Source organism: Anomaloglossus baeobatrachus, chromosome 9 (genome assembly GCF_048569485.1).
Source record: "Anomaloglossus baeobatrachus isolate aAnoBae1 chromosome 9, aAnoBae1.hap1, whole genome shotgun sequence".
Taxonomy (NCBI): domain Eukaryota; kingdom Metazoa; phylum Chordata; class Amphibia; order Anura; family Aromobatidae; genus Anomaloglossus; species Anomaloglossus baeobatrachus.
In genome coordinates, this window is record NC_134361.1 from 232,971,393 (window position 1) to 232,996,486 (window position 25,094).

The 25,094-nt window shown below is 52.2% G+C and overlaps 1 protein-coding gene across 1 annotated transcript in view; it reads left to right on the forward strand.

Annotated features, from left to right (window-relative positions):
• Window positions 1–23,176, forward strand: part of CRAT (carnitine O-acetyltransferase) — a 37,840-nt gene extending 14,664 nt beyond the window's left edge. The window contains exons 4-14 of the mRNA XM_075324763.1: window positions 2,838–2,891; window positions 2,975–3,140; window positions 3,269–3,443; window positions 5,206–5,384; window positions 5,461–5,561; window positions 5,863–5,982; window positions 7,065–7,187; window positions 17,834–17,969; window positions 18,058–18,120; window positions 21,760–21,897; window positions 21,973–23,176. Coding sequence (XP_075180878.1) covers window positions 2,838–2,891; window positions 2,975–3,140; window positions 3,269–3,443; window positions 5,206–5,384; window positions 5,461–5,561; window positions 5,863–5,982; window positions 7,065–7,187; window positions 17,834–17,969; window positions 18,058–18,120; window positions 21,760–21,897; window positions 21,973–22,188 — 1,471 coding nt within the window. The 3' untranslated portion in view covers window positions 22,189–23,176. The remainder of the gene's footprint in view (window positions 1–2,837; window positions 2,892–2,974; window positions 3,141–3,268; window positions 3,444–5,205; window positions 5,385–5,460; window positions 5,562–5,862; window positions 5,983–7,064; window positions 7,188–17,833; window positions 17,970–18,057; window positions 18,121–21,759; window positions 21,898–21,972) is intronic.
• The last annotated feature ends 1,918 nt before the right edge of the window (window positions 23,177–25,094 follow it).

Below are 25,094 nucleotides of genomic sequence, written 5' to 3' on the forward strand. Positions count from 1 at the left end.
AATTTACCAAATGGCTGCAATGAAACAAAGAGTGAAAAATTTAAAGGTGTGTGAATACTTTCCGTACCCACTGTATGTACAGACATCTATCCTGGCTGTAGGGTTTAATGTATATTTGCAGCGACTGTGCATGTTGCATGGAGCGGGATCAGCAGCTGAGTCCACTTCATACAACATTGTACTGCCAGCTGTGTCGTACAGCCAGCACCCATAACATGACTTCTGCTAAAAGAACTTGCCACAATCCCAATAGTTTTTCCTTTTAGATGCCAGTGTATAAGGGCAGCTAAAGACCTCATTGTCTGCCATGCCAGCACACCAATGGCTGGTCTTCATAGGAGACTGCTAAATATATGACCTGCAGGATATTAATAAAAAATGTTTTAAGAAAACGAATTAACACCTTATATAGACACACGTGTTAAAATTGCCCCCGTTTTCCAAAACAAAGGTGTCAAAAATTGAAACAATAACATACTTTGGTATCTGCACGCGTTCTAGTCTAACACTATTTATACCATACACTGAAAAAAAGGGGGAAATAAATATAACATTTATTTATTTTTTTTTTTTATATATATAATTTTATTTTTTATTTATTTTTTTAATGTAACCACACCATCTCCCACCAATAAAATAGAATAAAGGTATCAATAAGTCATAGTCATACAGAGCCCAGAAATGGGTACCAATAATTTACAGCTCGAAAAACCCCTCATTGTTGCTATTTACATTATTTCATTATTTCCTGAAACAATAGAAAGTTAGTCTAATAAAAGAGCCGCCCCGAAAATAAGCCCTAGTAGGAATTGTGGGATATTTCTTGTGTGAGTATAATAGAAACCGTACTCCAAAAATAAGCCCTAGTTAAAGGGAACCTGTCATCAGAAATTTCGCCCAAAAGCTAAAAGATTCCCCCTCTGCAGCTCCTGGGCTGCATTCTAGGAAGGTCCCTGTTATTATTGTGCCCCATGTGAGACCAAAATAAAGCCTTTATAAAGTTCTACCTTTTTGTATGCAGCTTCTGTAAATCCGTCACGGGGGCGGGCTCTCTGGCGTCCGTTATTCTGCCTCCTGGTCCTGTATGCCGCCCCCATCGCTCCTTTCCATATCTGATGCACCGCCCACTGCTCCAGCCATCCCCGCGCATGCCCAGTGCCAGTCTCACAGGACTGAGCAGTGTGACCGCTGGTGACGTGTGCGCAGGCAAGTGATTATGGACGGGACTGTGACTGTTATCAGCAAGTACCCGCCCATAATCTCGTGAGCGCGCAAACCTCTCCAGCGGTCACACTGAGCTCAGTGTAGATGCTAGACTGTATGGGCTGCTTCCAGGGATGACGTCCCTTTGTCATGTGATAGGGGCGTGTTCGAAATACTATCACGTGACAAAGGGACGTCATTCCTGGAAGCAGCCCATACAGTCTAGCATCTACACTGAGCTCAGTGTGAATGCTGGAGAGATTTGCGCGCTCAAGAGATTATGGCCGGGTACTTGCTGATAACAGTCACAGTCCCGTCCATAATCACTTGCCTGCGCACACGTCACCAGCGGTCACACTGCTCAGTCCTGTGAGACTGGCACTGGGCATGCGCGGGGATGGCTGGAGCAGTGGGCGGTGCATCAGATATGGAAAGGAGCGATGGGGGCGGCATACAGGACCAGGGGGCAGAATAACGGACGGCAGAGAGCCCGCCCCCGTGACGGATTTACAGAAGCTGCATACAAAAAGGTAGAACTTTATAAAGGCTTTATTTTGGTCTCACATGGGGCACAATAATAACAGGGACCTTCCTAGAATGCAGCCCAGGAGCTGCAGAGGGGGAATCTTTTAGCTTTTGGGCGAAATTTCTGATGACAGGTTCCCTTTAAGGTTCTATAAGGAAGTGTCCAAACAGCAAAAATAGTTAAATTATACCGCAATGACAGCAGACATCACTGAGAGAGAAAAAAGCAGACCCCCCCCGCACCCCCACCCTCCAAAAAAGAAAAAATGCCACTCTTCAGACCCCAAAGAATAACAGTTGGCAAGTGCTGATAGTGGATGGGCTCTCACACAGAGATCTGTGTCGCTGTATGGTCCTTCGTCGTTTCGGCTACATTGTGTTGCAGCTTTCACAAACCGATCGGGTACCAGTATCACTATGCGTGAGTAATACTGCTTCCAGTCACCAGGGGGAGCATCGCTGTAGAACACAGGGGACCTGACAGTGACGCAGATCTGTATGTGAGAGCCCATTCACGTTCCATCTCTAATTGTTTAGGGATCTGGTCAGTGCTATTCTTTTAGGGGGTGTCTGCTTTCTTTTGGGGGTAAAGTTAGCAGTACACAGAGAATAATACATTTAAGCAGGTAATTTACACCTTTGTACCCACCACTATAGGACGGGTTCTGCACCATGAGAATAGCAGATCACACGGGATTAACACACAATGTTGATGTTCCAGAATGCAATGATTTGATTTGAAAGTTAATTTTTTTTTTGTTCAAGAATAAATGTGGATTGTTGTTCATGGGAAAATATAAGACCTCCCCTGAAACTAAGCCCTAGCGCATCTATCGGAGCAAAAAAATAGAAGACCCTGTCCATGTGACTCAAAAACCTGATTTAAACAAATGGTCATATGGCTCTTTAGCGCTTTGACTTCCTGCAGTGTCCTATTTAAAGGGGCGGCGTCACTTCAGCCTCCAGAAACTGCGCCATACATTTCTGTAGTGGCCATATCTGGTACTGCAGCTCTGTCCCATTCAAGTGACAATATCACTGACCTATCTATGTACAGAGAGCAGCAGACGGGCCGATACCATTGCTTCAATGGCTTCTGCTTCTTCTAGATTTGCCGCGAAGCTGATTGAGGGTGTCCTGGACTTCAAGGCCATGATAGACAAGTGAGTAGTGGGCCAGTACCGTCAGATCCCCCCTATAGTCTTGTGTTTGGGCCGGATCTCCATTGTCCTCCTGTTGATTGCAGTGAGACCCTCCCTGTGGAGCATCTTGGTGGTAAACTTCTGTGTATGAATCAGTACTACCAGATCTTATCATCATGTCGCATCCCCGGGGCAAAACGCGACTCCGTGGTCAACTACAGTCAAGTGAAGAAGCCCCCTACACACATCACCGTGGTCCACAACTTCCAGGTAAGACCCTTGTTTTCCCATCGATATGTTTGGGCCAATGTTTCTTCAAAGCATCTTCTATTTTCAAACACGTAATTAGTGGACACCCCCTGTAAATCGGTCTTTATGCTATTTTTCCTCCCATCTAGTTCTTTGAGCTGGACGTATATAACAGCGATGGAAGCCCCCTCACCACCGACCAGATTTTTAACCAGCTGGAGGAGATCTGGGGGACTTCCCTGCAGACGAACAAGGAGCCCATCGGCATCCTGACCTCCAATCACAGGAACAGCTGGGCCAAGGCCTACAACAACCTGATCAAAGGTAAGAGGACGCTGTGGTGTAGTGACCGGCGGCGGGGCGAGAATCCGGACCTGCGCTGTACAAATCCAGGCTTAAAGGGATGCTCTTCTCTGAAGACCTTTTTATCAAGAACTGTTTCATAGCATTTACTATGGACCATTTATACCAGGCCATGTGCTGTATGAGTATATACTGTACATTGCAGGATGTCATCATTTTTATCAAGTGCAACTGTGGGGAGTGGGGGACCCTATGCACATTACAGGGCAAAAGGGAGGGGGGACCCCATATGCATTATAGAACCGAAAGGGGGGACCCCATACACACTATCGGGCCGAAGGGAGGGGAAACCCCTTATGCATTATAGGGCCGAAAGAGGGAGGGGACCCTATACATGTTACAGGGCCGAAGGGAGGGGGGACCCCATACACGTTACAGGGCCGAAGGGAGGGGGGACCCTATACACATTACAGGGCCGAAGGGAGGAGGGACCCCATACACATTACAGGGCCGAAGGGAGGGGAAACCCCTTATGCATTATAGGGCCGAAAGAGGGAGGGGACCCTATACATGTTACAGGGCCGAAGGGAGGGGGGACCCCATACACGTTACAGGGCCGAAGGGAGGGGGGACCCTATACACATTACAGGGCCGAAGGGAGGAGGGACCCCATACACATTACAGGGCTGAAGGGAGGGCGGACCCCATACACATTACAGGGCCGAAGGGAGGGGGACCCCATACACATTACAGGGCCGAAGGGAGGGGGGACCCCATACACATTACAGGGCCGAAGGGAGGGGGGACCCCATACACATTACAGGGCCGAAGGGAGGGGGGACCCTATACACATTACAGAGCCGAAGGGAGGGGGGACCCCATACACATTACAGAGCCGAAGGGAGGGGGGACCCCATACACATTACAGAGCCGAAGGGAGGGGGGACCCCATACACATTACAGAGCCGAAGGGAGGGGGGACCCCATACACATTACAGAGCCGAAGGGAGGGGGGACCCCATACACATTACAGAGCCGAAGGGAGGGGGGACCCCATACACATTACAGAGCCGAAGGGAGGGGGGACCCCATACACATTACAGAGCCGAAGGGAGGGGGGACCCCATACACATTACAGAGCCGAAGGGAGGGGGGACCCCATACACATTACAGAGCCGAAGGGAGGGGGGACCCCATACACATTACAGAGCCGAAGGGAGGGGGGACCCCATACACATTACAGAGCTGAAGGGAGGGATGGGCACCCCATACACATTACAGAGCCGAAGGGAGGGATGGGCACCCCATACACATTACACAGCTGAAGGGAGGGAGGACCCCATACACATTACACAGCTGAAGGGAGGGAGGACCCCATACACATTACACAGCTGAAGGGAGGGATGAGGACCCCATACACATTACAGAGCTGAAGGGAGGGATGGGCACCCCATACACATTACACAGCTGAAGGGATGGGCACCCCATACACATTACACAGCTGAAGGGATGGGCACCCCATACACATTACACAGCTGAAGGGATGGGCACCCCATACACATTACACAGCTGAAGGGATGGGCACCCCATACACATTACACAGCTGAAGGGATGGGCACCCCATACACATTACACAGCTGAAGGGATGGGCACCCCATACACATTACGGAGGGGAAAGGGGCACCCGCCCTTCCTTCCTTCCTATCCTCCAGGTCTCCCTGGCCGTCAGCCATATGACACATGGTAGGTAGGAGTCTGATTTCCAGTGATTCTTCTATACTAGATAAAACCAACAAGGAGTCTGTCCGCTCCATCCAGAAGAGCATCTTCACCGTCTGCCTGGACGGCCCGATGCCCAAAGTCTCCGATGAACACTACAGGAGTCGCGTGGCTGCTCAGATGCTCCACGGTGGGGGCAGTCGCCTGAACAGCGGCAACAGGTGGTTTGACAAAACCCTTCAGGTAGGAGACGACCTTCTAGAGATATATCGTGAGCTGTACCTTGTAGGTGAAGGTGCATGTCCTCTTCTGTCCTTAGTTCATAGTGGCGGAGGACGGCTCGTGCGGGCTGGTGTACGAGCACGCTCCCGCAGAAGGACCACCCATCGTGGCCTTACTCGACCACGTCGTGGAGTACACGTAAGATCTGTGTTGGAAATGACTACGTCCAGTCTGCGTCATGTTTAAGCCCACCACACCATGCTTCAGCCATCTTGGCCAGGTCACCCATATACCGGAGCACGCCCGTGTTCTCTGAGAGCAGTCACCAGACATGTCCACCAGCGGCTTATCCATAACATAAAATGTCCGGGGCTCGCAGATGTCTGTCCATGGGCCTCCAGACCTGAGCGTGATTGCTCCATACATTTCTATGAGGCTGTAACTTTCGGCTTTTCCATTGTTTCCACAATTGACTTTTTTCATGTTTTCTTTTATGCAGGAAGAAGCCGGATCTGGTGCGATCACCGATGATTTCTCTGCCAATGCCTAAGAAACTGCGGTTCAACATCACTCCAGAAATCAAGAAAGACATCGACAATGCCAAGCAGAACCTGAACATGTGAGCGGCCGGTATAGATGTGACCGTATCCAGGACCTCACATTTAGGGATCTGTTCCACCTGAGCAGAGCCTCGGGTGCCATTTGCTAATGACCCTCTGCTGCTAGTGTGAGCCGATGATCATGCGATCGGATCACAGCTGCGAAGAGGAGGGAGGGAGCACTTTTTCCCCCTCTCCTCTGCTGCCTGTCTCTGCATACATCGCGCTGCGGTCGGATGACATGCGAGTGCAGTGCAATGTTTCACGCGCTCCCATAGACTTGTATGGGGGAGTGTGAGTCGAGACTCGCTGCGGTTCATTCCACACGCCGATGTGCGAGTGCAGTCCAATGTTTTATCAGATTGCACTCGTCCGTGCAAAACGCAAGTAGAACCGAGGCCTTGGAAGATTACTGCTGCTGGCTTAGAATTTGAACCCCTTGAAGACCAGTTTTTCTATTTTCTTCCAGGATACATAATGTTTCCACTTTTCCACCTACGTACCTGTGTAAGGGACTCGTGTTTCGCAGGATGATGTCATTTTGAATGACTCCATTCCTTTCTGTCTTTACAATTGGGGGAAAAAAAATAGGAGGGATGGAAATGAGGGGGGGGGGACAATTTGGCAGGTGGGATGATACCAAATTTATGGTTTTGTTTTAGTTCTGAGAACATTTTTTTTTTTTTTATTTTTAATTTTATTTTTTTTAATGTTGTATCAGGGCTTGCTGCTGTTTTTGGTTTTTTTTTCTTTTTGCCCCCCCTTTTTTGTTTTGTTCAGTTTGTTTTTGCTTTGTTTTCTTTGGGTTTTTTTTTTTGTTTGTTTTTTTGCGTTGTCAGCTTTACTTTTTACAATCACCATCTTCTAAGGGTTCAAGTGATTTTCTGATCTTATTTTCTTTACGCCATTTTATTGTTTAAAAACAGCAATTCTGCTATTTTTAGACTTTTTTTTTTTTTTTTATTGTCTTGTTTTGGCAAAAAACGTGCGGCAGATATCGCTAAGAGGTTAAAGGGACGACCGGAGGCGCAGACGCGCAGTGACATCTTGTCCTGCGGTGTCTCTCATTTCTTGTTTTTTGGGTTTTTTTCTTTTCTTTTAGAATGGTTCACGACCTGGATGTTAAAGTCATTGTCTTTGAAGTGTTTGGTAAAAACTTCCCAAAATCAGAAAAGCTGAGCCCCGATGCCTTTATCCAAGTGGCGCTCCAGCTGGCGTATTACCGGTAAGAGGGGTCTTGCGCCTGGGTTTAACCAATATTCGGATAATGTCTGAATCTTCCTCTCTGCAGCATCGTCCGTAGTCTTGGGCTTTTCTATGTGAAAAATAAATTAACGTATCTGACCCTTTAAGACGTATCTTGCCCTTTATTCCCTTAACGACCCATGACGTACTGGGTACATCATGGTGATATGGTGCTTAGCGACCCATAACGTACCCAGTACGTCATGGCAATATCGCGGCCCCTGTGAGTGTGATCGGTTCACACAAATCTTACATTCGGGGAGGAGGGGACCTCTGCTTGACCTCAGGAGGGGTGGTGTCTTCCCCCCCGGACCTACGGAGGCTGTGATTGGCTGAGCGGCGTTCGTCAGCCAATCACAGCCACTGTAATGTTTCTACCATTAAAAATGGCTGAAACATTGAAATCCAGCCATGATCAGTGCAGCTGAAGCCCTGATCATTGGCCTTGTGACCGATCTCTCCAATCACCATGGATCTGGGGCCGGTGACCGCTCCCCTCAGCTTCACTCCGTCCGTGGAAGGCAGCTGAGAGCGATTCTTGCAAGTGCCCTGGTAAGCCCCTGCCCCCGATCCCCTGACACCACCGCCGATCTCCCCCATCAGCTGCTGTCCCTCCCACCCTCCCCGATCTGCTGTCCCGCTCTCTCCCATCTCACCCTCCCCGATCTGCTGTCCGCTCTCTCCCATCTCACCCTCCCCGATCTGCTGTCCGCTCTCTCCCATCTCACCCTCCCCGATCTGCTGTCCGCTCTCTCCCATCTCACCCTCCCCGATCTGCTGTCCCGCTCTCTCCCATCTCACCCTCCCCGATCTGCTGTCCGCTCTCTCCCATCTCACCCTCCCCGATCTGCTGTCCGCTCTCTCCCATCTCACCCTCCCCGATCTGCTGTCCGCTCTCCCCGATCTGCTGTCCGCTCTCCCCGATCTGCTGTCCGCTCTCCCCGATCTGCTGTCCGCTCTCCCCGATCTGCTGTCCGCTCTCCCCGATCTGCTGTCCGCTCTCCCCGATCTGCTGTCCGCTCTCCCCGATCTGCTGTCCGCTCTCCCCGATCTGCTGTCCGCTCTCCCCGATCTGCTGTCCGCTCTCCCCGATCTGCTGTCCGCTCTCCCCGATCTGCTGTCCGCTCTCCCCGATCTGCTGTCCGCTCTCCCCGATCTGCTGTCCGCTCTCCCCGATCTGCTGTCCGCTCTCCCCGATCTGCTGTCCGCTCTCCCCGATCTGCTGTCCGCTCTCCCCGATCTGCTGTCCGCTCTCCCCGATCTGCTGTCCGCTCTCCCCGATCTGCTGTCCGCTCTCCCCGATCTGCTGTCCGCTCTCCCCGATCTGCTGTCCGCTCTCCCCGATCTGCTGTCCGCTCTCCCCGATCTGCTGTCCGCTCTCCCCGATCTGCTGTCCGCTCTCCCCGATCTGCTGTCCGCTCTCCCCGATCTGCTGTCCGCTCTCCCCGATCTGCTGTCCGCTCTCTCCCATCTCGCCCTCCCCGATCTGCTGTCCGCTCTCTCCCATCTCGCCCTCCCCGATCTGCTGTCCCGCTCTCTCCCATCTCGCCCTCCCCGATCTGCTGTCCCGCTCTCTCCCATCTCGCCCTCCCCGATCTGCTGTCCCGCTCTCTCCCATCTCGCCCTCCCCGATCTGCTGTCCCGCTCTCTCCCATCTCGCCCTCCCCGATCTGCTGTCCCGCTCTCTCCCATCTCGCCCTCCCCGATCTGCTGTCCCGCTCTCTCCCATCTCGCCCTCCCCGATCTGCTGTTCGCTCTCTCCCATCTCGCCCTCCCCGATCTGCTGTCCCGCTCTCTCCCATCTCACCCTCCCCGATCTGCTGTCCCGCTCTCTCCCATCTCACCCTCCCCGATCTGCTGTCCGCTCTCTCCCATCTCACCCTCCCCGATCTGCTGTCCGCTCTCTCCCATCTCACCCTCCCCGATCTGCTGTCCGCTCTCTCCCATCTCACCCTCCCCGATCTGCTGTCCGCTCTCCCCGATCTGCTGTCCGCTCTCCCCGATCTGCTGTCCGCTCTCCCCGATCTGCTGTCCGCTCTCCCCGATCTGCTGTCCGCTCTCCCCGATCTGCTGTCCGCTCTCCCCGATCTGCTGTCCGCTCTCCCCGATCTGCTGTCCGCTCTCCCCGATCTGCTGTCCGCTCTCCCCGATCTGCTGTCCGCTCTCCCCGATCTGCTGTCCGCTCTCCCCGATCTGCTGTCCGCTCTCCCCGATCTGCTGTCCGCTCTCCCCGATCTGCTGTCCGCTCTCCCCGATCTGCTGTCCGCTCTCCCCGATCTGCTGTCCGCTCTCCCCGATCTGCTGTCCGCTCTCCCCGATCTCGCCCTCCCCGATCTGCTGTCCGCTCTCTCCCATCTCGCCCTCCCCGATCTGCTGTCCGCTCTCTCCCATCTCGCCCTCCCCGATCTGCTGTCCGCTCTCTCCCATCTCGCCCTCCCCGATCTGCTGTCCGCTCTCTCCCATCTCGCCCTCCCCGATCTGCTGTCCGCTCTCTCCCATCTCGCCCTCCCCGATCTGCTGTCCGCTCTCTCCCATCTCGCCCTCCCCGATCTGCTGTCCGCTCTCTCCCATCTCGCCCTCCCCGATCTGCTGTCCGCTCTCTCCCATCTCGCCCTCCCCGATCTGCTGTCCGCTCTCTCCCATCTCGCCCTCCCCGATCTGCTGTCCGCTCTCTCCCATCTCGCCCTCCCCGATCTGCTGTCCGCTCTCTCCCATCTCGCCCTCCCCGATCTGCTGTCCGCTCTCTCCCATCTCGCCCTCCCCGATCTGCTGTCCGCTCTCTCCCATCTCGCCCTCCCCGATCTGCTGTCCGCTCTCTCCCATCTCGCCCTCCCCGATCTGCTGTCCGCTCTCTCCCATCTCGCCCTCCCCGATCTGCTGTCCGCTCTCTCCCATCTCGCCCTCCCCGATCTGCTGTCCGCTCTCTCCCATCTCGCCCTCCCCGATCTGCTGTCCGCTCTCTCCCATCTCGCCCTCCCCGATCTTCCCCCCTCACCTTCTCCTCCCTCATCTGCTGCCCCCCCTCCACCCCCTGTCACCATCCCTGATCTGCTGCCCGCCCTGTCCCATCCTCCGCCGTGCACTCTCCCATCCTCCATCCAGCCCCCCCTCTCACCTTTTTTTGCAGCACATCCGTGCGTCCTGTTTTTTTTTTTTTTTGTTTTTTTTTAATGTAAACTAAGTAAGAAGTACAAATAAACCTAGTTGAGGGCCAGTAAAATTATACTGTAGTAATCGTCAATTATAGTATTTTTTTACTGAATATTGTAAGGGTCAGCCCAGTGCCACACATGAGCGCGATGCACTAGTCTCACATTGCATCATCCGGCACGGTCGCTCTCATCCAGACAGGAGTGTGCGGCTGTGCTGGATGATGCGAGATTCGTGCATCGCTCTCACGTGTGGCACTTGCCTTAGTGTCAGTTGCAGGTGCTCTTATTTTTTTTTTTTTTTTTTTTTTTTTTTTTTTTTTTTTTTTTACTGACGTCCATATTATTTTTTTTTTTTTTTTTTATTTCGCCAACCTAATTTTTTTTGTATGGGGGGGGGGTGTGTGTGTCTAGTTTCCAAAATGGGGTCACATGTGGGGGAGCTCCATTGTTTAGGCACCTCAGGGAGTCTCCAAACACAACATGGCGTCTGCTAATAATTCCAACCAATTTTGCTGTGAAATGGCGCTTCTTCTCTTCTGAGCCCTGCTGTGCGCCCAAACAATTGATTTACACCGCATATGAGGTATCTGTGTACTCGGGAGGAATTGCACAATACATTTTATGGTGCATTTTTTCCTGATACCCTTGTGAAAATGCTAAATTTTATGGCTAAAGTAACACTTTTGTGTAAAAAAAAAAAAATTTTTTTTCCTTCCACATTGCTTTAGTTGCTGTGAAGCTCCTAAAGGGGTAATAAACTTCCTGGATATGGTTTTGAGCAGAGTGAGGGGTGCAGATTTTAGAATGGGGTCACTTTTGGCTATTTTCTGTCACCTCGGCCTCTCTGTCACTTCGAATGTGATGTGGTACCCAAAATTGTTTTTCTTCAGCGCTCTATTGGGAGACCCAGACGATTGGGTGTATAGCACTGCCTCCGGAGGCCACACAAAGCAATTACACTAAAAAGTGTAAGGCCCCTCCCCTTCTGGCTATACACCCCCAGTGGGATCACTGGCTCACCAGTTTTCTGCTTTGTGCGAAGGAGGTCAGACATCCACGCATAGCTCCACTGTTTGTAGTCAGCAGTAGCTGCTGGCTATATCGGATGGAAGAAAAGAGGGCCCATATGGGGCCCCCAGCATGCTCCCTTCTCACCCGCGGTGGTGCTTGTAAGGTTGAGGTACCTATTGCTGGTACAGAGGCTGGAGCCCACATGCTGTTTTCCTTCCACATCCCCTGGAGGGCTCTGTGGAAGTGGGATCTTACCGGCCTCCAAGCCCTGAGGCCGGGCTCCATCCACAGACCCAGAGAACCTGCTGGATTTGGAGCGGGAGTGCCGTTCAGGGACAAGGCCCTGCAACTTTCAGGTACTCTGTGTCCCCGGCAGGCACGGACACTCTCAAGGCTTGCTGAGCGTTATAGTGCGCCGGGGACAGTAGCGCTGTGCGCTGGGGTTAGGTCACTGCAGCTTTGCTGAGTGACGTTACATGTTGGGAACTACTGCGCCGACCGCTACTGGAGCGGCGGCGCAGCTGCGACTTGTGGTGCGCCGGGGACTTTGCGCCGACCGCGCTTTTACGGCGGCGGCGCTTCTAACTTTAGCCCCCGGCTTCTGCGGCCTAGCGCCGCTTCGTTCCCGCCCCCACCCTGTCAATCAGGGTAGGGGAGAGACGCTGCTCAATAGGCAGCGCCGAGGGCTGGAGCTTTATTTACATGCTCCAGCCCTCTCACTAGGCACAGTGGGAAGCAGGCTTCCCGCTCTTCGTCTGTATACGCCCAGGGCCCGCCCCCCCTCTCCACAAGGACGCCGGCAGCCATTACACATGCGGTCTGGCTGGGGAAAGGCAGCAGGCTCTGGGAGACCCAGACTAAAGGGATTTCGGCGACCACACACCCGCTCCTAAGCGGGCAGTAAGCTGCACTTTAGTGCTGGCCCCACTAGTGCCTCAGTGTTATATATATATATATAGTTGCACTGTAAGGTCGCTTCTTGGCTGGACACCCTGTACTGCTCTGAGGAGGCAGCAACATGTCATCCGCAAAACGCAAGGGTGCCAAGGCACAGGCTGTGTACACTGTTTGTACTGCATGTGGGGCTGATCTACCGGCAGGCTCCAAAGACTCACATTGTGTGCAATGTTCAGTCCCAGTGGCACTTCGTCAGCCAGAGCCTGATGTGGTGGTAGCCCAGGCAGAGACGCCTGTGAACCCTGCCCGGTGACGGGGACAGACTTTGCAGTTTTTGCTGATAAAATGTCTGTGACTATGTCAAAAATCCTGGAAACCTTGCAGGCCAGGCCAGTTCCTCAGACCATGGACACTGCTGTGTCTATGCTCTCCGGTCCCCCTCAGTTGGAACTAATCCGTACTTCAAGGGGGTCTCAAGCATCACAGGCTGAAGTCTCTGACTCAGATGACAGTCCCAGGCAGCCTAAGCGAGCTCGCTGGGAAAGACCCTCCACGTCATCACACTGCTCAGGGTCTCAGCGAGAAGAGTCTCTCTGTGATGAGACTGAGGACGGTGATCAGGATTCTAATCCTGAGGCTCCTTTCAATCTGGATGCCCCTGATGGTGACGCCATGGTTAATGACCTTATATCGGCAATTAATAGACTGTTGGATATTTCTCCCCCAGCCCCTTCTGCAGAGGAGGCAGCTGCACAGCAGGAGAAGTTCCATTTCCTGTATCCCAAGCGTAAATTAAGTGCTTTTTCGGACCACTCTGACTTCAGAGAATCGATCCAGAAACACGACGCTCATCCAGACAAGCGTTTCTCTAAACGTTCTAAGGATACCCGTTATCCTTTTCCCTCTGAGGTGGCCAAACGCTGGACCCAGTGTCCAAAGGTGGATCCCCCAATTTCCAAGCTTGCGGCTAGATCCATAGTCGCAGTAGAGGATGGCGCTTCACTTAAAGATGCCAACGACAGACAGATGGACCTTTGGTTGAAATCTGTCTATGAAGCTATCGGCGCGTCGTTTGCTCCAGCATTCGCGGCCGTGTGGGCACTCCAAGCTATTTCAGCTGGTTTAGCACAGGTGGATGCTATCATACATCCAGCAGTGCCGCAGGTGGCGTCCCTAACTTCGCAAATGTCTGCGTTTGCGACCTATGCTATCAATGCTGTCCTAGAATCTACGAGCTGTACCGCTATGGCGTCCGCCAATTCTGTGGTTTTGCGCAGAGCCTTGTGGTTAAAGGACTGGAAAGCAGATGCTGGTTCCAAAAAATGCTTAACCAGCTTGCCATTATCTAGAGACAGACTGTTTGGTGAGCCATTGGCTGAAATCATAAAACAGTCCAAGGGTAAGGACTCTTCCTTACCACAGCCCAGAGCAAGTAAACCTCAACAGAAAAAGTGGCAGTCGAGGTTTCGGTCCTTTCGAGGCTCGGGCAAGGCCCAATTCTCCTCGTCCAAAAGGACTCAGAAAGAACAAGGGAGCTCAGATTCCTGGCGGGCTCACTCACGCCCCAGGAAAGCAAATGGAGGAACCGCTTCCAAAGCGGCTACCTCATGACTTTCGGCCTCCTCCCTCCGCATCCTCGGTCGGTGGCAGGCTCTCCCGCTTTTGCGACATTTGGCTGTCACAGGTCAAAGACCGGTGGGTAACAGACATTTTGTCTCGCGGGTACAGAATCGAGTTCAGTTCTCGACCTCCACTTCGGTTCTTCAGAACCTCCCCACACCCCAACCGAGCAGATGCCCTGCTGCAGGCGGTGGACTCTCTAAGAGCAGAAGGAGTCGTGATCCCTGTCCCCCCTCAGGAACGGGGGCGAGGATTTTACTCCAATCTCTTTGTGGTTCCAAAAAAGGACGGCTCCTTCCGTCCTGTTCTGGACCTAAAACTGCTCAACAAGCATGTGAACGCCAGGCGGTTCCGGATGGAATCCCTCCGCTCAGTCATTGCCTCAATGTCTCAAGGAGATTTCATAGCATCAATAGACATCAAAGATGCTTATCTCCACGTGCCGATTGCTACAGAGCACCAACGCTTTCTACGCTTCGTGATAGGAGACGACCATCTTCAGTTCGTAGCTCTGCCATTTGGTCTGGCGACAGCCCCTCGGGTGTTCACCAAGATCATGGCGGCAGTGGTAGCAGTCTTGCACTCTCACGGACACTCTGTGATCCCTTACTTGGACGATCTACTGGTCAAGGCACCCTCTCAAGAGGCATGCCAACTCAGCCTGAATGTTGCACTGGAGACTCTCCAGGCGTTCGGGTGGATCATCAACTTCCCAAAGTCAAATCTGTCACCGACCCAATCACTAACGTATCTTGGCATGGAGTTTCATACTCTCTCAGCGATAGTGAAGCTTCCGCTGGACAAGCAGCGGTCTCTACAGACTGGGGTGCAGGCTCTCCTTCAAAGTCAGTCGCACTCCTTAAGACGCCTCATGCACTTCCTCGGGAAGATGGTGGCGGCAATAGAGGCGGTTCCGTTTGCGCAGTTTCATCTGCGTCCACTTCAATGGGACATTCTCCGCCAATGGGACGGGAAGTCAACATCCCTGGACAGGAAAGTCTCCCTTTCCCAGACGGCCAAAGACTCTCTGCAGTGGTGGCTTCTTCCCACCTCATTATCACAGGGAAGATCCTTCCTACCACCGTCTTGGGCGGTGGTCACGACAGACGCGAGTCTGTCAGGGTGAGGAGCAGTCTTTCTCCACCACAGGGCTCAGGGTACGTGGACTCGGCAGGAGTCCACCCTTCAGATCAATGTTCTGGAAATCAGAGCAGTGTATCTTGCCCTACTAGCCTTCCAGCAGTGGCTGGAAGGAAGGCAGATCCGAATTCAGTCGGACAACTCCACAGCGGTGGCATACATCAACCACCAAGGGGGGACACGCAGTCGGCAAGCCTTCCAGGAAGTCCGGCGGATTCTGATGTGGGTGGAGGCCACAGCCTCCACCATATCCGCAGTTCACATCCCCGGCGTAGAAAACTGGGAAGCAGACTTCCTCAGTCGCCAGGGCATGGACGCAGGGGAATGGTCCCTTCACCCAGACGTGTTTCAGGAAATCTGTCGCCGCTGGGGGGTGCCGGACGTCGACCTAATGGCGTCACGGCACAACAACAAGGTCCCAACCTTCATGGCACGGTCTCGCGATCAAAGAGCGCTGGCGGCAGACGCCCTAGTGCAAGATTGGTCGCAGTTCCGGCTCCCTTATGTGTTTCCACCTCTGGCACTCTTGCCCAGAGTGCTACGCAAGATCAGATCCGATTGCAGCCGCGTCATACTTGTCGCCCCAGACTGGCCGAGGAGGGCGTGGTATCCGGATCTGTGGCAGCTCAAGGTCGGCCAACCGTGGGCACTCCCAGACCGACCAGACTTACTGTCCCAAGGGCCGTTTTTCCATCGGAATTCTGCGGCCCTGAACCTGACTGTGTGGCCATTGAGTCCTGGATCCTAGCGTCTTCAGGATTGTCCCAAGGGGTCGTTGCCACCATGAGACAGGCCAGGAAGCCCACGTCCGCTAAGATCTACCACAGAACGTGGAGGATATTCTTATCCTGGTCCTCTGCTCAGGGAGTGTCTCCCTGGCCATTTGCATTGCCTACCTTTCTTTCTTTCCTGCAATCTGGGTTAGAAAAAGGTTTGTCGCTCGGCTCCCTTAAAGGTCAGGTCTCGGCGCTATCCGTCTTTTTTCAGAGGCGTTTGGCACGCCTTCCTAAGGTGCGCACGTTCCTACAGGGGGTTTGCCATATCGTACCCCCGTACAAGCGGCCGTTAGATCCATGGGATCTGAACAGGGTACTAGTTGCCCTCCAGAAGCCGCCCTTCGAGCCTCTGAGGGAGGTTTCACTTTCTAGACTATCACAGAAAGTGGCTTTTCTGGTAGCGATCACATCTCTTCGGAGAGTGTCTGAGCTGGCAGCGCTGTCATCCAAGACTCCCTTCCTGGTCTTCCACCAGGACAAGGTTGTGCTGCGCCCCATTCAGGAGTTTCTCCCGAAGGTGGTATCCTCTTTTCATCTTAATCAGGATATCTCCTTGCCTTCGTTTTGTCCTCATGCAGTTCATCGGTATGAGAAAGATTTACATTTGTTAGATCTGGTGAGAGCACTCAGAATCTACATTTCCCGCACGGCGCCCTTGCGCCGTTCGGATGCACTCTTTGTCCTTGTCGCTGGTCAGCGCAAAGGGTTGCAGGCTTCTAAGGCCACCCTGGCTCGATGGATCAAAGAACCAATTCTTGAAGCCTACCGTTCTGCTGGGCTTCCGGTTCCATCAGGGCTGAAGGCCCATTCTACCAGAGCCGTGGGTGCATCCTGGGCATTACGACACCAGGCTACGGCTCAACAGGTGTGCCAGGCAGCTACCTGGTCGAGTCTGCACACTTTCACCAAACATTATCAGGTGCATACCTATGCTTCGGCGGACGCCAGCCTAGGTAGAAGAGTCCTGCAGGCGGCAGTTGCCTCCCCGTAGGGGAGGGCTGTCTTGCAGCTCTAACATGAGGTATTTCTTTACCCACCCAGGGACAGCTTTTGGACGTCCCAATCGTCTGGGTCTCCCAATAGAGCGCTGAAGAAGAAGGGAATTTTGTTACTTACCGTAAATTCCTTTTCTTCTAGCTCTTATTGGGAGACCCAGCACCCGCCCTGTTGTCCTTCGGGATTTTTTGGTTTGTTTGCGGGTACACATGTTGTTCATGTTGAACGGTTTTCAGCTCTCCGATGTTACTCGGAGAGAATTTGTTTAAACCAGTTATTGGCTTTCCTCCTTCTTGCTTTTGCACTAAAACTGGTGAGCCAGTGATCCCACTGGGGGTGTATAGCCAGAAGGGGAGGGGCCTTACACTTTTTAGTGTAATTGCTTTGTGTGGCCTCCGGAGGCAGTGCTATACACCCAATCGTCTGGGTCTCCCAATAAGAGCTAGAAGAAAAGGAATTTACGGTAAGTAACAAAATTCCCTTCTTTGTAAATTTTGTTGGAAAAATGAGAAATTGCTGATGACCTTTGACCCCTTCTAACTTCTTAACGAAAAAAAAAATTTTATTTTGAAAATTGCGCTGGTGTAAAGCAGACACGTGGGAAATGTTATTTAGTACTGTGTTGTGTGACATATTTCTCAGATTTATGGGCAGAAAACTTCAAATTTTGAAAATTGCGAGATTTTTGCCAAATTTCAGAAATTTTCACAAACGCAAAAAATATCGGCTTAAATTTACCACTGACATGAAGTACAATATGTCATGAAAAAACAATCTCGAATCGCCAGGATCCGTTGAAGCGTTCCAGAGTTATAACCTCAAAAAGGGACACTGGTCAGAATTGCAAAAAATGGCTGGTTCATTAAGGTGACGATAGAATAGAAAGAACGTTTTGGGTCAAAGGGCAGCACAAGAGAAGTCATTTGTGAGAGTTTGCAGCCTTGGCTATTGGGCATGCTGGGAGTTGTAGTTTTATGATGGCTAGGGATAGGAGGAAAGTTACACATGACGTCTCTCGTCCCCTCTGTGCGCAGGATGTACGGCCAGGCCTGCGCCACCTACGAGAGCGCGTCCCTGCGGATGTTCCGCCTCGGGAGGACAGACACCATCCGCTCTGCCTCCGTCCAGTCTCTGGAGTTTGTGCAAGGAATGGAGGATTCTGGGAAACAGGTGAGATAACACCGGCAGAGCCACTGCTGTCAAAGGACGGGCGGCTATCCTTAGGGACTCACGTTTTCTGCTCTTTTTCTATCCTTAGAACTTGGAGAAGGTGGATCTGCTCCGAAAAGCGGTTCAAGCTCATCGAACCTACACAGACATGGTAAGAATGCCGTAATCCTCCTTACCTAGGCCATCACAGTCCACCTTAAGGTCCCTGTCCCACTGACGGGGCCCCAACCTTGAGGTCCCCGGTGCCATTGCTGGGCCCCAACCTTGAGGTCCCCGGTGCCATTGCTGGGCCCCAACCTTGAGGTCCCCGGTGCCATTGCTGGGCCCCAACCTTGAGGTCCCCGGTGCCATTGCTGGGCCCCAACCTTGAGGTCCCCGGTGCCATTGCTGGGCCCCAACCTTGAGGTCCCCGGTGCCATTGCTGGGCCCCAACCTTGAGGTCCCCGGTGCCATTGCTGGGCCCCAACCTTGAGGTCCCCGGTGCCATTGCTGGGCCCCAACCTTGAGGTCCCCGGTGCCATTGCTGGGCCCCAACCTTGAGGTCCCCGGTGCCATTGCTGGGCCCCAACCTTGAGGTCCCCGGTGCCATTGCTGGGCCCCAACCTTGAGGTCCCCGGTGCCATTGCTGGGCCCCAACCTTGAGGTCCCCGGTGCCATTGCTGGGCCCCAACCTTGAGGTCCCCGGTGCCATTGCTGGGCCCCAACCTTGAGGTCCCCGGTGCCATTGCTGGGCCCCAACCTTGAGGTCCCCGGTGCCATTGCTGGGCCCCAACCTTGAGGTCCCCGGTGCCATTGCTGGGCCCCAACCTTGAGGTCCCCGGTGCCATTGCTGGGCCCCAACCTTGAGGTCCCCGGTGCCATTGCTGGGGCCCAACCTTGAGGTCCCCGGTGCCATTGCTGGGGCCCAACCTTGAGGTCCCCGGTGCCATTGCTGGGGCCCAACCTTAAGGTCCCCGGTGCCATTGCTGGGGCCCAACCTTAAGGTCCCTTTCCCACTGATGGGGCCCCAACCTTGAGATCCCCTGTCTCATTGCTGGGGCCCAACCTTAATGTTCCTGTCCCACTGATGGGACCCCAACCTTGAGGTCCCTGTCCCACTGATGGGGCCCCAACCTTGAGGTCCCCGGTGCCATTGCTGGGGCCCAACCTTAAGGTCCCTGTCCCACTGATGGGGCCCCAACCTTGAGGTTCCTGTCCCACTGATGGGGCCCCAACCTTGAGGTCCCTGTCCCACTGATGGGGCCCCAACCTTGAGGTCCCTGTCCCACTGATGGGGCCCCAACCTTGAGGTCCCTGTCCCACTGATGGGGCCCCAACCTTGAGGTCCCTGTCCCACTGATGGGGCCCCAACCTTGAGGTCCCTGTCCCACTGATGGGGCCCCAACCTTGAGGTCCCCGGTGCCATTGCTGGGGCCCAACCTTAAGGTCCCTGTCCCACTGATGGGGCCCCAACCTTGAGGTTCCTGTCCCACTGATGGGGCCCCAACCTTGAGGTTCCTGTCCCACTGATGGGGCCCCAACCTTGAGGTCCCTGTCCCACTGATGGGGCCCCAACCTTGAGGTCCCTGTCCCACTGATGGGGCCCCAACCTTGAGGTCCCTGTCCCACTGATGGGGCCCCAACCTTGAGGTCCCTGTCCCACTGATGGGGCCCCAACCTTGAGGTCCCCTGTCTCATTGCTGGGGCCCAACCTTGAGGTCCCTGTCCCACTGATGGGGCCCCAACCTTGAGGTCCCCGGTGCCATTGCTGGGGCCCAACCTTAAGGTCCCTGTCCCACTGATGGGGCCCCAACCTTGAGGTTCCTGTCCCACTGATGGGGCCCCAACCTTGAGGTTCCTGTCCCACTGATGGGGCCCCAACCTTGAGGTCCCTGTCCCACTGATGGGGCCCCAACCTTGAGGTCCCTGTCCCACTGATGGGGCCCCAACCTTGAGGTCCCTGTCCCACTGATGGGGCCCCAACCTTGAGGTCCCTGTCCCACTGATGGGGCCCCAACCTTGAGGTCCCTGTCCCACTGATGGGGCCCCAACCTTGAGGTCCCTGTCCCACTGATGGGGCCCCAACCTTGAGGTCCCTGTCCCACTGATGGGGCCCCAACCTTGAGGTCCCCGGTGCCATTGCTGGGGCCCAACCTTAAGGTCCCTGTCCCACTGATGGGGCCCCAACCTTGAGGTTCCTGTCCCACTGATGGGGCCCCAACCTTGAGGTCCCTGTCCCACTGATGGGGCCCCAACCTTGAGGTCCCTGTCCCACTGATGGGGCCCCAACCTTGAGGTCCCTGTCCCACTGATGGGGCCCCAACCTTGAGGTCCCCTGTCTCATTGCTGGGGCCCAACCTTGAGGTCCCTGTCCCACTGATGGGGCCCCAACCTTGAGGTCCCTGTCCCACTGATGGGGCCCCAACCTTGAGGTCCCTGTCCCACTGATGGGGCCCCAACCTTGAGGTCCCCGGTGCCATTGCTGGGGCCCAACCTTGAGGTCCCTGTCCCACTGATGGGGCCCCAACCTTGAGGTCCCTGTCCCACTGATGGGACCCCAACCTTGAGGTCCCTGTCCCACTGATGGGGCCCCAACCTTGAGGTCCCCGGTGCCATTGCTGGGGCCCAACCTTAAGGTCCCTGTCCCACTGATGGGGCCCCAACCTTGAGGTTCCTGTCCCACTGATGGGGCCCCAACCTTGAGGTCCCTGTCCCACTGATGGGGCCCCAACCTTGAGGTCCCTGTCCCACTGATGGGGCCCCAACCTTGAGGTCCCTGTCCCACTGATGGGGCCCCAACCTTGAGGTCCCTGTCCCACTGATGGGGCCCCAACCTTGAGGTCCCCTGTCTCATTGCTGGGGCCCAACCTTGAGGTCCCTGTCCCACTGATAAGGCCCCAACCTTAAGGTCCCTGTCCCACTGATGGGACCCTAACCTTGAGTGAGGTCCCTGTCCCACTGATGGGGCCCCCAACCTTGAGGTCCCTGTCCCACTGATGAGGCCCCAACCTTAAGGTCCCCGGTGCCATTGCTGGGGCCCAACAAATCAGTAGACGGGCTCTTGAACACCGTGATCCTGGAGCAGTGGTCAACGATGGGGCTGATGGAGATGGCCAGCACCCTGCTGTTTCTCCATTCAGGCTCCCTCTCACCTGGTTGAAACCAGGCGCTTTGCTTCATAAGGACTGAGCGGTCCGGTCTCCTCAAGAAAGGTGTTGCTTGGTTTTATCCCACCATACTTTACACTGCAGCTCTACCTGTTTAAAATTGCAGACCCTAAAGTGACTGTATAGAGAACAGGGACAGAACGATAAACTACAAGCACCGAAACCAATAGGGAGCCGACTAGTGTCTGGTGCCCAGAAAACAAGTCCCACAATGCACCACCCCAATAATAATGCTCAGGTTATACACGTGAGCCCTTTAGCCTAGACATCTGAAATATCGGGGCGAGACTGGATCATAATAAAGCCCAAATATTTAACCAAAACTCCAGCCGCAGCCGTCCCAGGGAAGAATGAGCGCAGGAGCTTTTCTCCATGTTATCACCCTCCATCCTAACCAATGACACAATGTGAATGGAGATTTATTTTCTGGTATCTGACTTTTAGCTAAAAATTTGATCTTTATGCATTTTTTTTTTTAACCCTTCATTCACTTTTGCTCTAATTGTGGAAGGATCTGCTCCTCGGCGTCTGCTTTAGGGCATACTTGTAACAATTTTTCTATGGACCCTTATTGTGTTGTCCCTCTATTATTCCTCCTGGAAATGTAGGAACACACCCAATTGTCATTTCCTTCATTATCACAGGCAATCAGTGGAAAAGCCATAGACCGTCATCTGCTGGGATTGAAGCTTCAAGCCATTGAGGATTTGGTCAGCATGCCGGAGCTCTTCATGGACACGTCCTATGCGATGGCCATGCACTTCAACCTCTCCACCAGCCAGGTAATAACACCGTCCCTCCTCGGGAGTGAACCCCCCTCTTTTATCTGCCTGATGTACGTCTCTTCGCCCCCGTAGGTGCCTGCGAAGACTGACTGTGTCATGTGCTTTGGCCCCGTGGTGCCCGACGGGTACGGCGTTTGTTACAACCCCATGGAAGAGCACATCAACTTCTCAGTCTCCGCATTTAACAGCTGCGCGGAAACCAACGCGGCCCGGATGGCGCATTACCTGGAGCGGGCGCTGAAAGATATGCAACAGCTGATTCAGAGCACCCCCAAATCTAAGCTCTAACCCCCCCCCCCGACCGGAGACTTTACCCGCAGTGGCCAAACACAGAGACTAGATACTAACCCGAATATTCAAGCGTCATTAACTCCAGAGAAAACATTGGGGCAACTCCTAAAAAAGTCATTATCCACAACAACCAATTTTTTTTTTTTTTTTTTTTTAATATAGTATAAGGGGCCTTGGAAATTGAAAGCACCAATTTTTTTTTTTAATTTTATTTTAATAATTTCTTCCTTCTAGTTTTGATTTATTTGCATTGTTAATAAATTGTATGGTTTGCAAAAGTTTCAGCCCCACCAGTGTGCAGGACCACCATGGATTCACAGGCATTAAGGGGGTTGTCCAAAGTTAGAAAAATTATTAAATAAATTAATAAAAACAAAAAAAAACAACACCCATTCTCATCCAAGGGTTGAGTCTGGCATTGCAGCACCGGTGCCAAAAAAAAATTGCTTAAAAATGGAGTTACTATAGGTTTGTTTATTTAAAGGTCCATCGACATCTTGCCTGCAGCCTCGGGTCCAGTAATCTACTTCTAGTTCGGCTCTAATCTCCAAAAAAGTGTCAACTAAGTAGCTAAGCCAGCCCCGTTTTCTGCCTATGCACAGTGAAATAGGCTTCAAAAGCCAGCCCCCTCCACAGTGTGGAGTAAAGCCACCAAGCTAGAACCAGGACTGCACACAAGACACCAATTAGATCTAGATTTAGCTGAGCTGCAATACCAGGCATGACCTGATGGTGGCGCTGTTTATAGAGGAAAAGTCCTGTGGTTACGATCTGCTTTTGAAATCTGTGGCCCCCCAACCTGCAATATACGGGCGCCTCAACACTTTAAATGTATCCGGAGAGGGTCTTGTGTATATGCAATGCAGATACCGGTCTTACAATCTAATACCGACCAATCAGATTGGTCGAGGAGATAATGTTTACGTTGTAAGTGGTTGTGATTTCATAAGAGATTTATAATAAATGTATCAGATGTGATGTTTTATCCGAGTTACCGTTAATTTATAGCAGAGCCGTGAGGTCTATGAAAAACGGTGTTTGTTTTTTCTTCTTAGGTTGTAATACTTAGCGTCAGCCACATGGTGGCAGCAGTGTATACCCAAATGCTGAGAAAGTGGTCACTCTGCGCTCTCATATCCTGCCCCATTGGATAGAACAGGGTAAAACAAACGACTAGAAATGGAACATTTTTTGCATAATTTTTATTTTAAAATAAAAATGTCATGTTTTAAATCATTGGACTCACATAAGAACAAAACAGGAACGAGTGACGAATTTGTGCTGGGAGGCGCTGGTCAGTCACCATCGGTGCTGCGGAGCTGTACCAGAGACTGATGCTCCCATCTCATGGTAAAGGGATTGTCCAGGCACAGCGCCCCCTCTTGTCCTTAGGCTGTGCCTGGTATTGCAGCAAATAACACCAGGGATCCTCTCATCCAATGAGATATGAAACTGCACACTGGATCGTATATTTTTGGTGTCTGGACAATTCCTTTAACTACCGGTTGAGCCTCAGATGTGCCCATTTTTTTTGTGGGGGTGATGTTTGAGCCTCCCATGCAGTTCATTTACTGTTCTCCATTTGATCACGTGGAGTCGATCCACACAGGACATGGATTTTATAGTCAATGGCAGAGGTCCCAATCGGCCCCGCCATAAGCCCTTTCCACACAGACAGATAATAATGATAGTGACGATTCACACTGGGATGGCGCTCACAGACACCAGAGCGTAGTATTCTCTATGGGCATTTGGAATATAGTAACCTCTTAAAGGGACGTGGCCAATGGTGTTACTCCTAGCGCAGGGCATGACGGCATTACAAAGAACAGCCAATGGTGTTACTCCTAGCACAGGGCATGATGAAGGTACAACAACCACCATTGGCTGTGCTTTGTACCCTCGTTACTCCTAGCACAGGGCGTGACACCATTGGCCGTGCTTAGTCCTAGCACAGGGCGTGACGAGGGTACAAAGCACGGTCAATGGTGGCACTCCTAGTGCAGGACGTGACAAGGGTACTATGCATCACACACAAGATTTAATCCCTTTGGACCATATAATGTGAATTTATGGTATACGGGTGCAGGGACTGAGCCTGCCCCATAGCTGGAAGATGGCGGCTGTGTTACAGAGCCTGTGTCAGCGACCAAAGCAGCCCAGAACCTAAGCAATTAAAGTGTACACCGTGGCACGATGCCGATAAATTACCAAAACAGCCAAAGACCCCCACCCAGCTTATACTGTAGTATTGCAGTATATTAGTATAAGTGACTAAATGCAGAGTCAAGGCCCCAAGGAAGACTAAAAACAAACAAAAAAAATTAATCATATAAAAAAGAAAATTGTTTTCTATTTCATATTAAAATATAAAATTAAACCTTCCCATAAATGCAGGGAGTAATAAATGCCAGGATTTTGTTTATTTTTGAGGTTATTAGTAAAAAAAAAAAAAATAGGATATTTTATGGACCCCCTATGGGTTTGCTTGCCAAGCACAGAACAAAAAAAAAACCCTCACATGGACATTAAAAGAGAAAAAAAAAAACTACTAAAAAAAATCACCTCTGCATGTCCATTAATAAAAATATTGTATATCCTTATGGCCATTAATAAAAAAAAAAATCTACTACAAAAAAACCCCCACAGATATTAAGAAGAAAAAACCTACAAAGCCCTCACATGGCCATAAAAAAAATCTAAAACTACTTATAAAAAGAAAAAATATCCCCACATGGCCATTAAAAGAAAGAAATCCCACATATGGCCATTAATAAAAAAAAAATAACTACAAAAAAAAAAAATTCAAACTACTTAAAGGAGTTGTCTGACATTAGCTTAACAAAAATTTTTGAGTTTATCTGTGCTGTATTGTCATATAAATCACCCCTACATTGTTATTT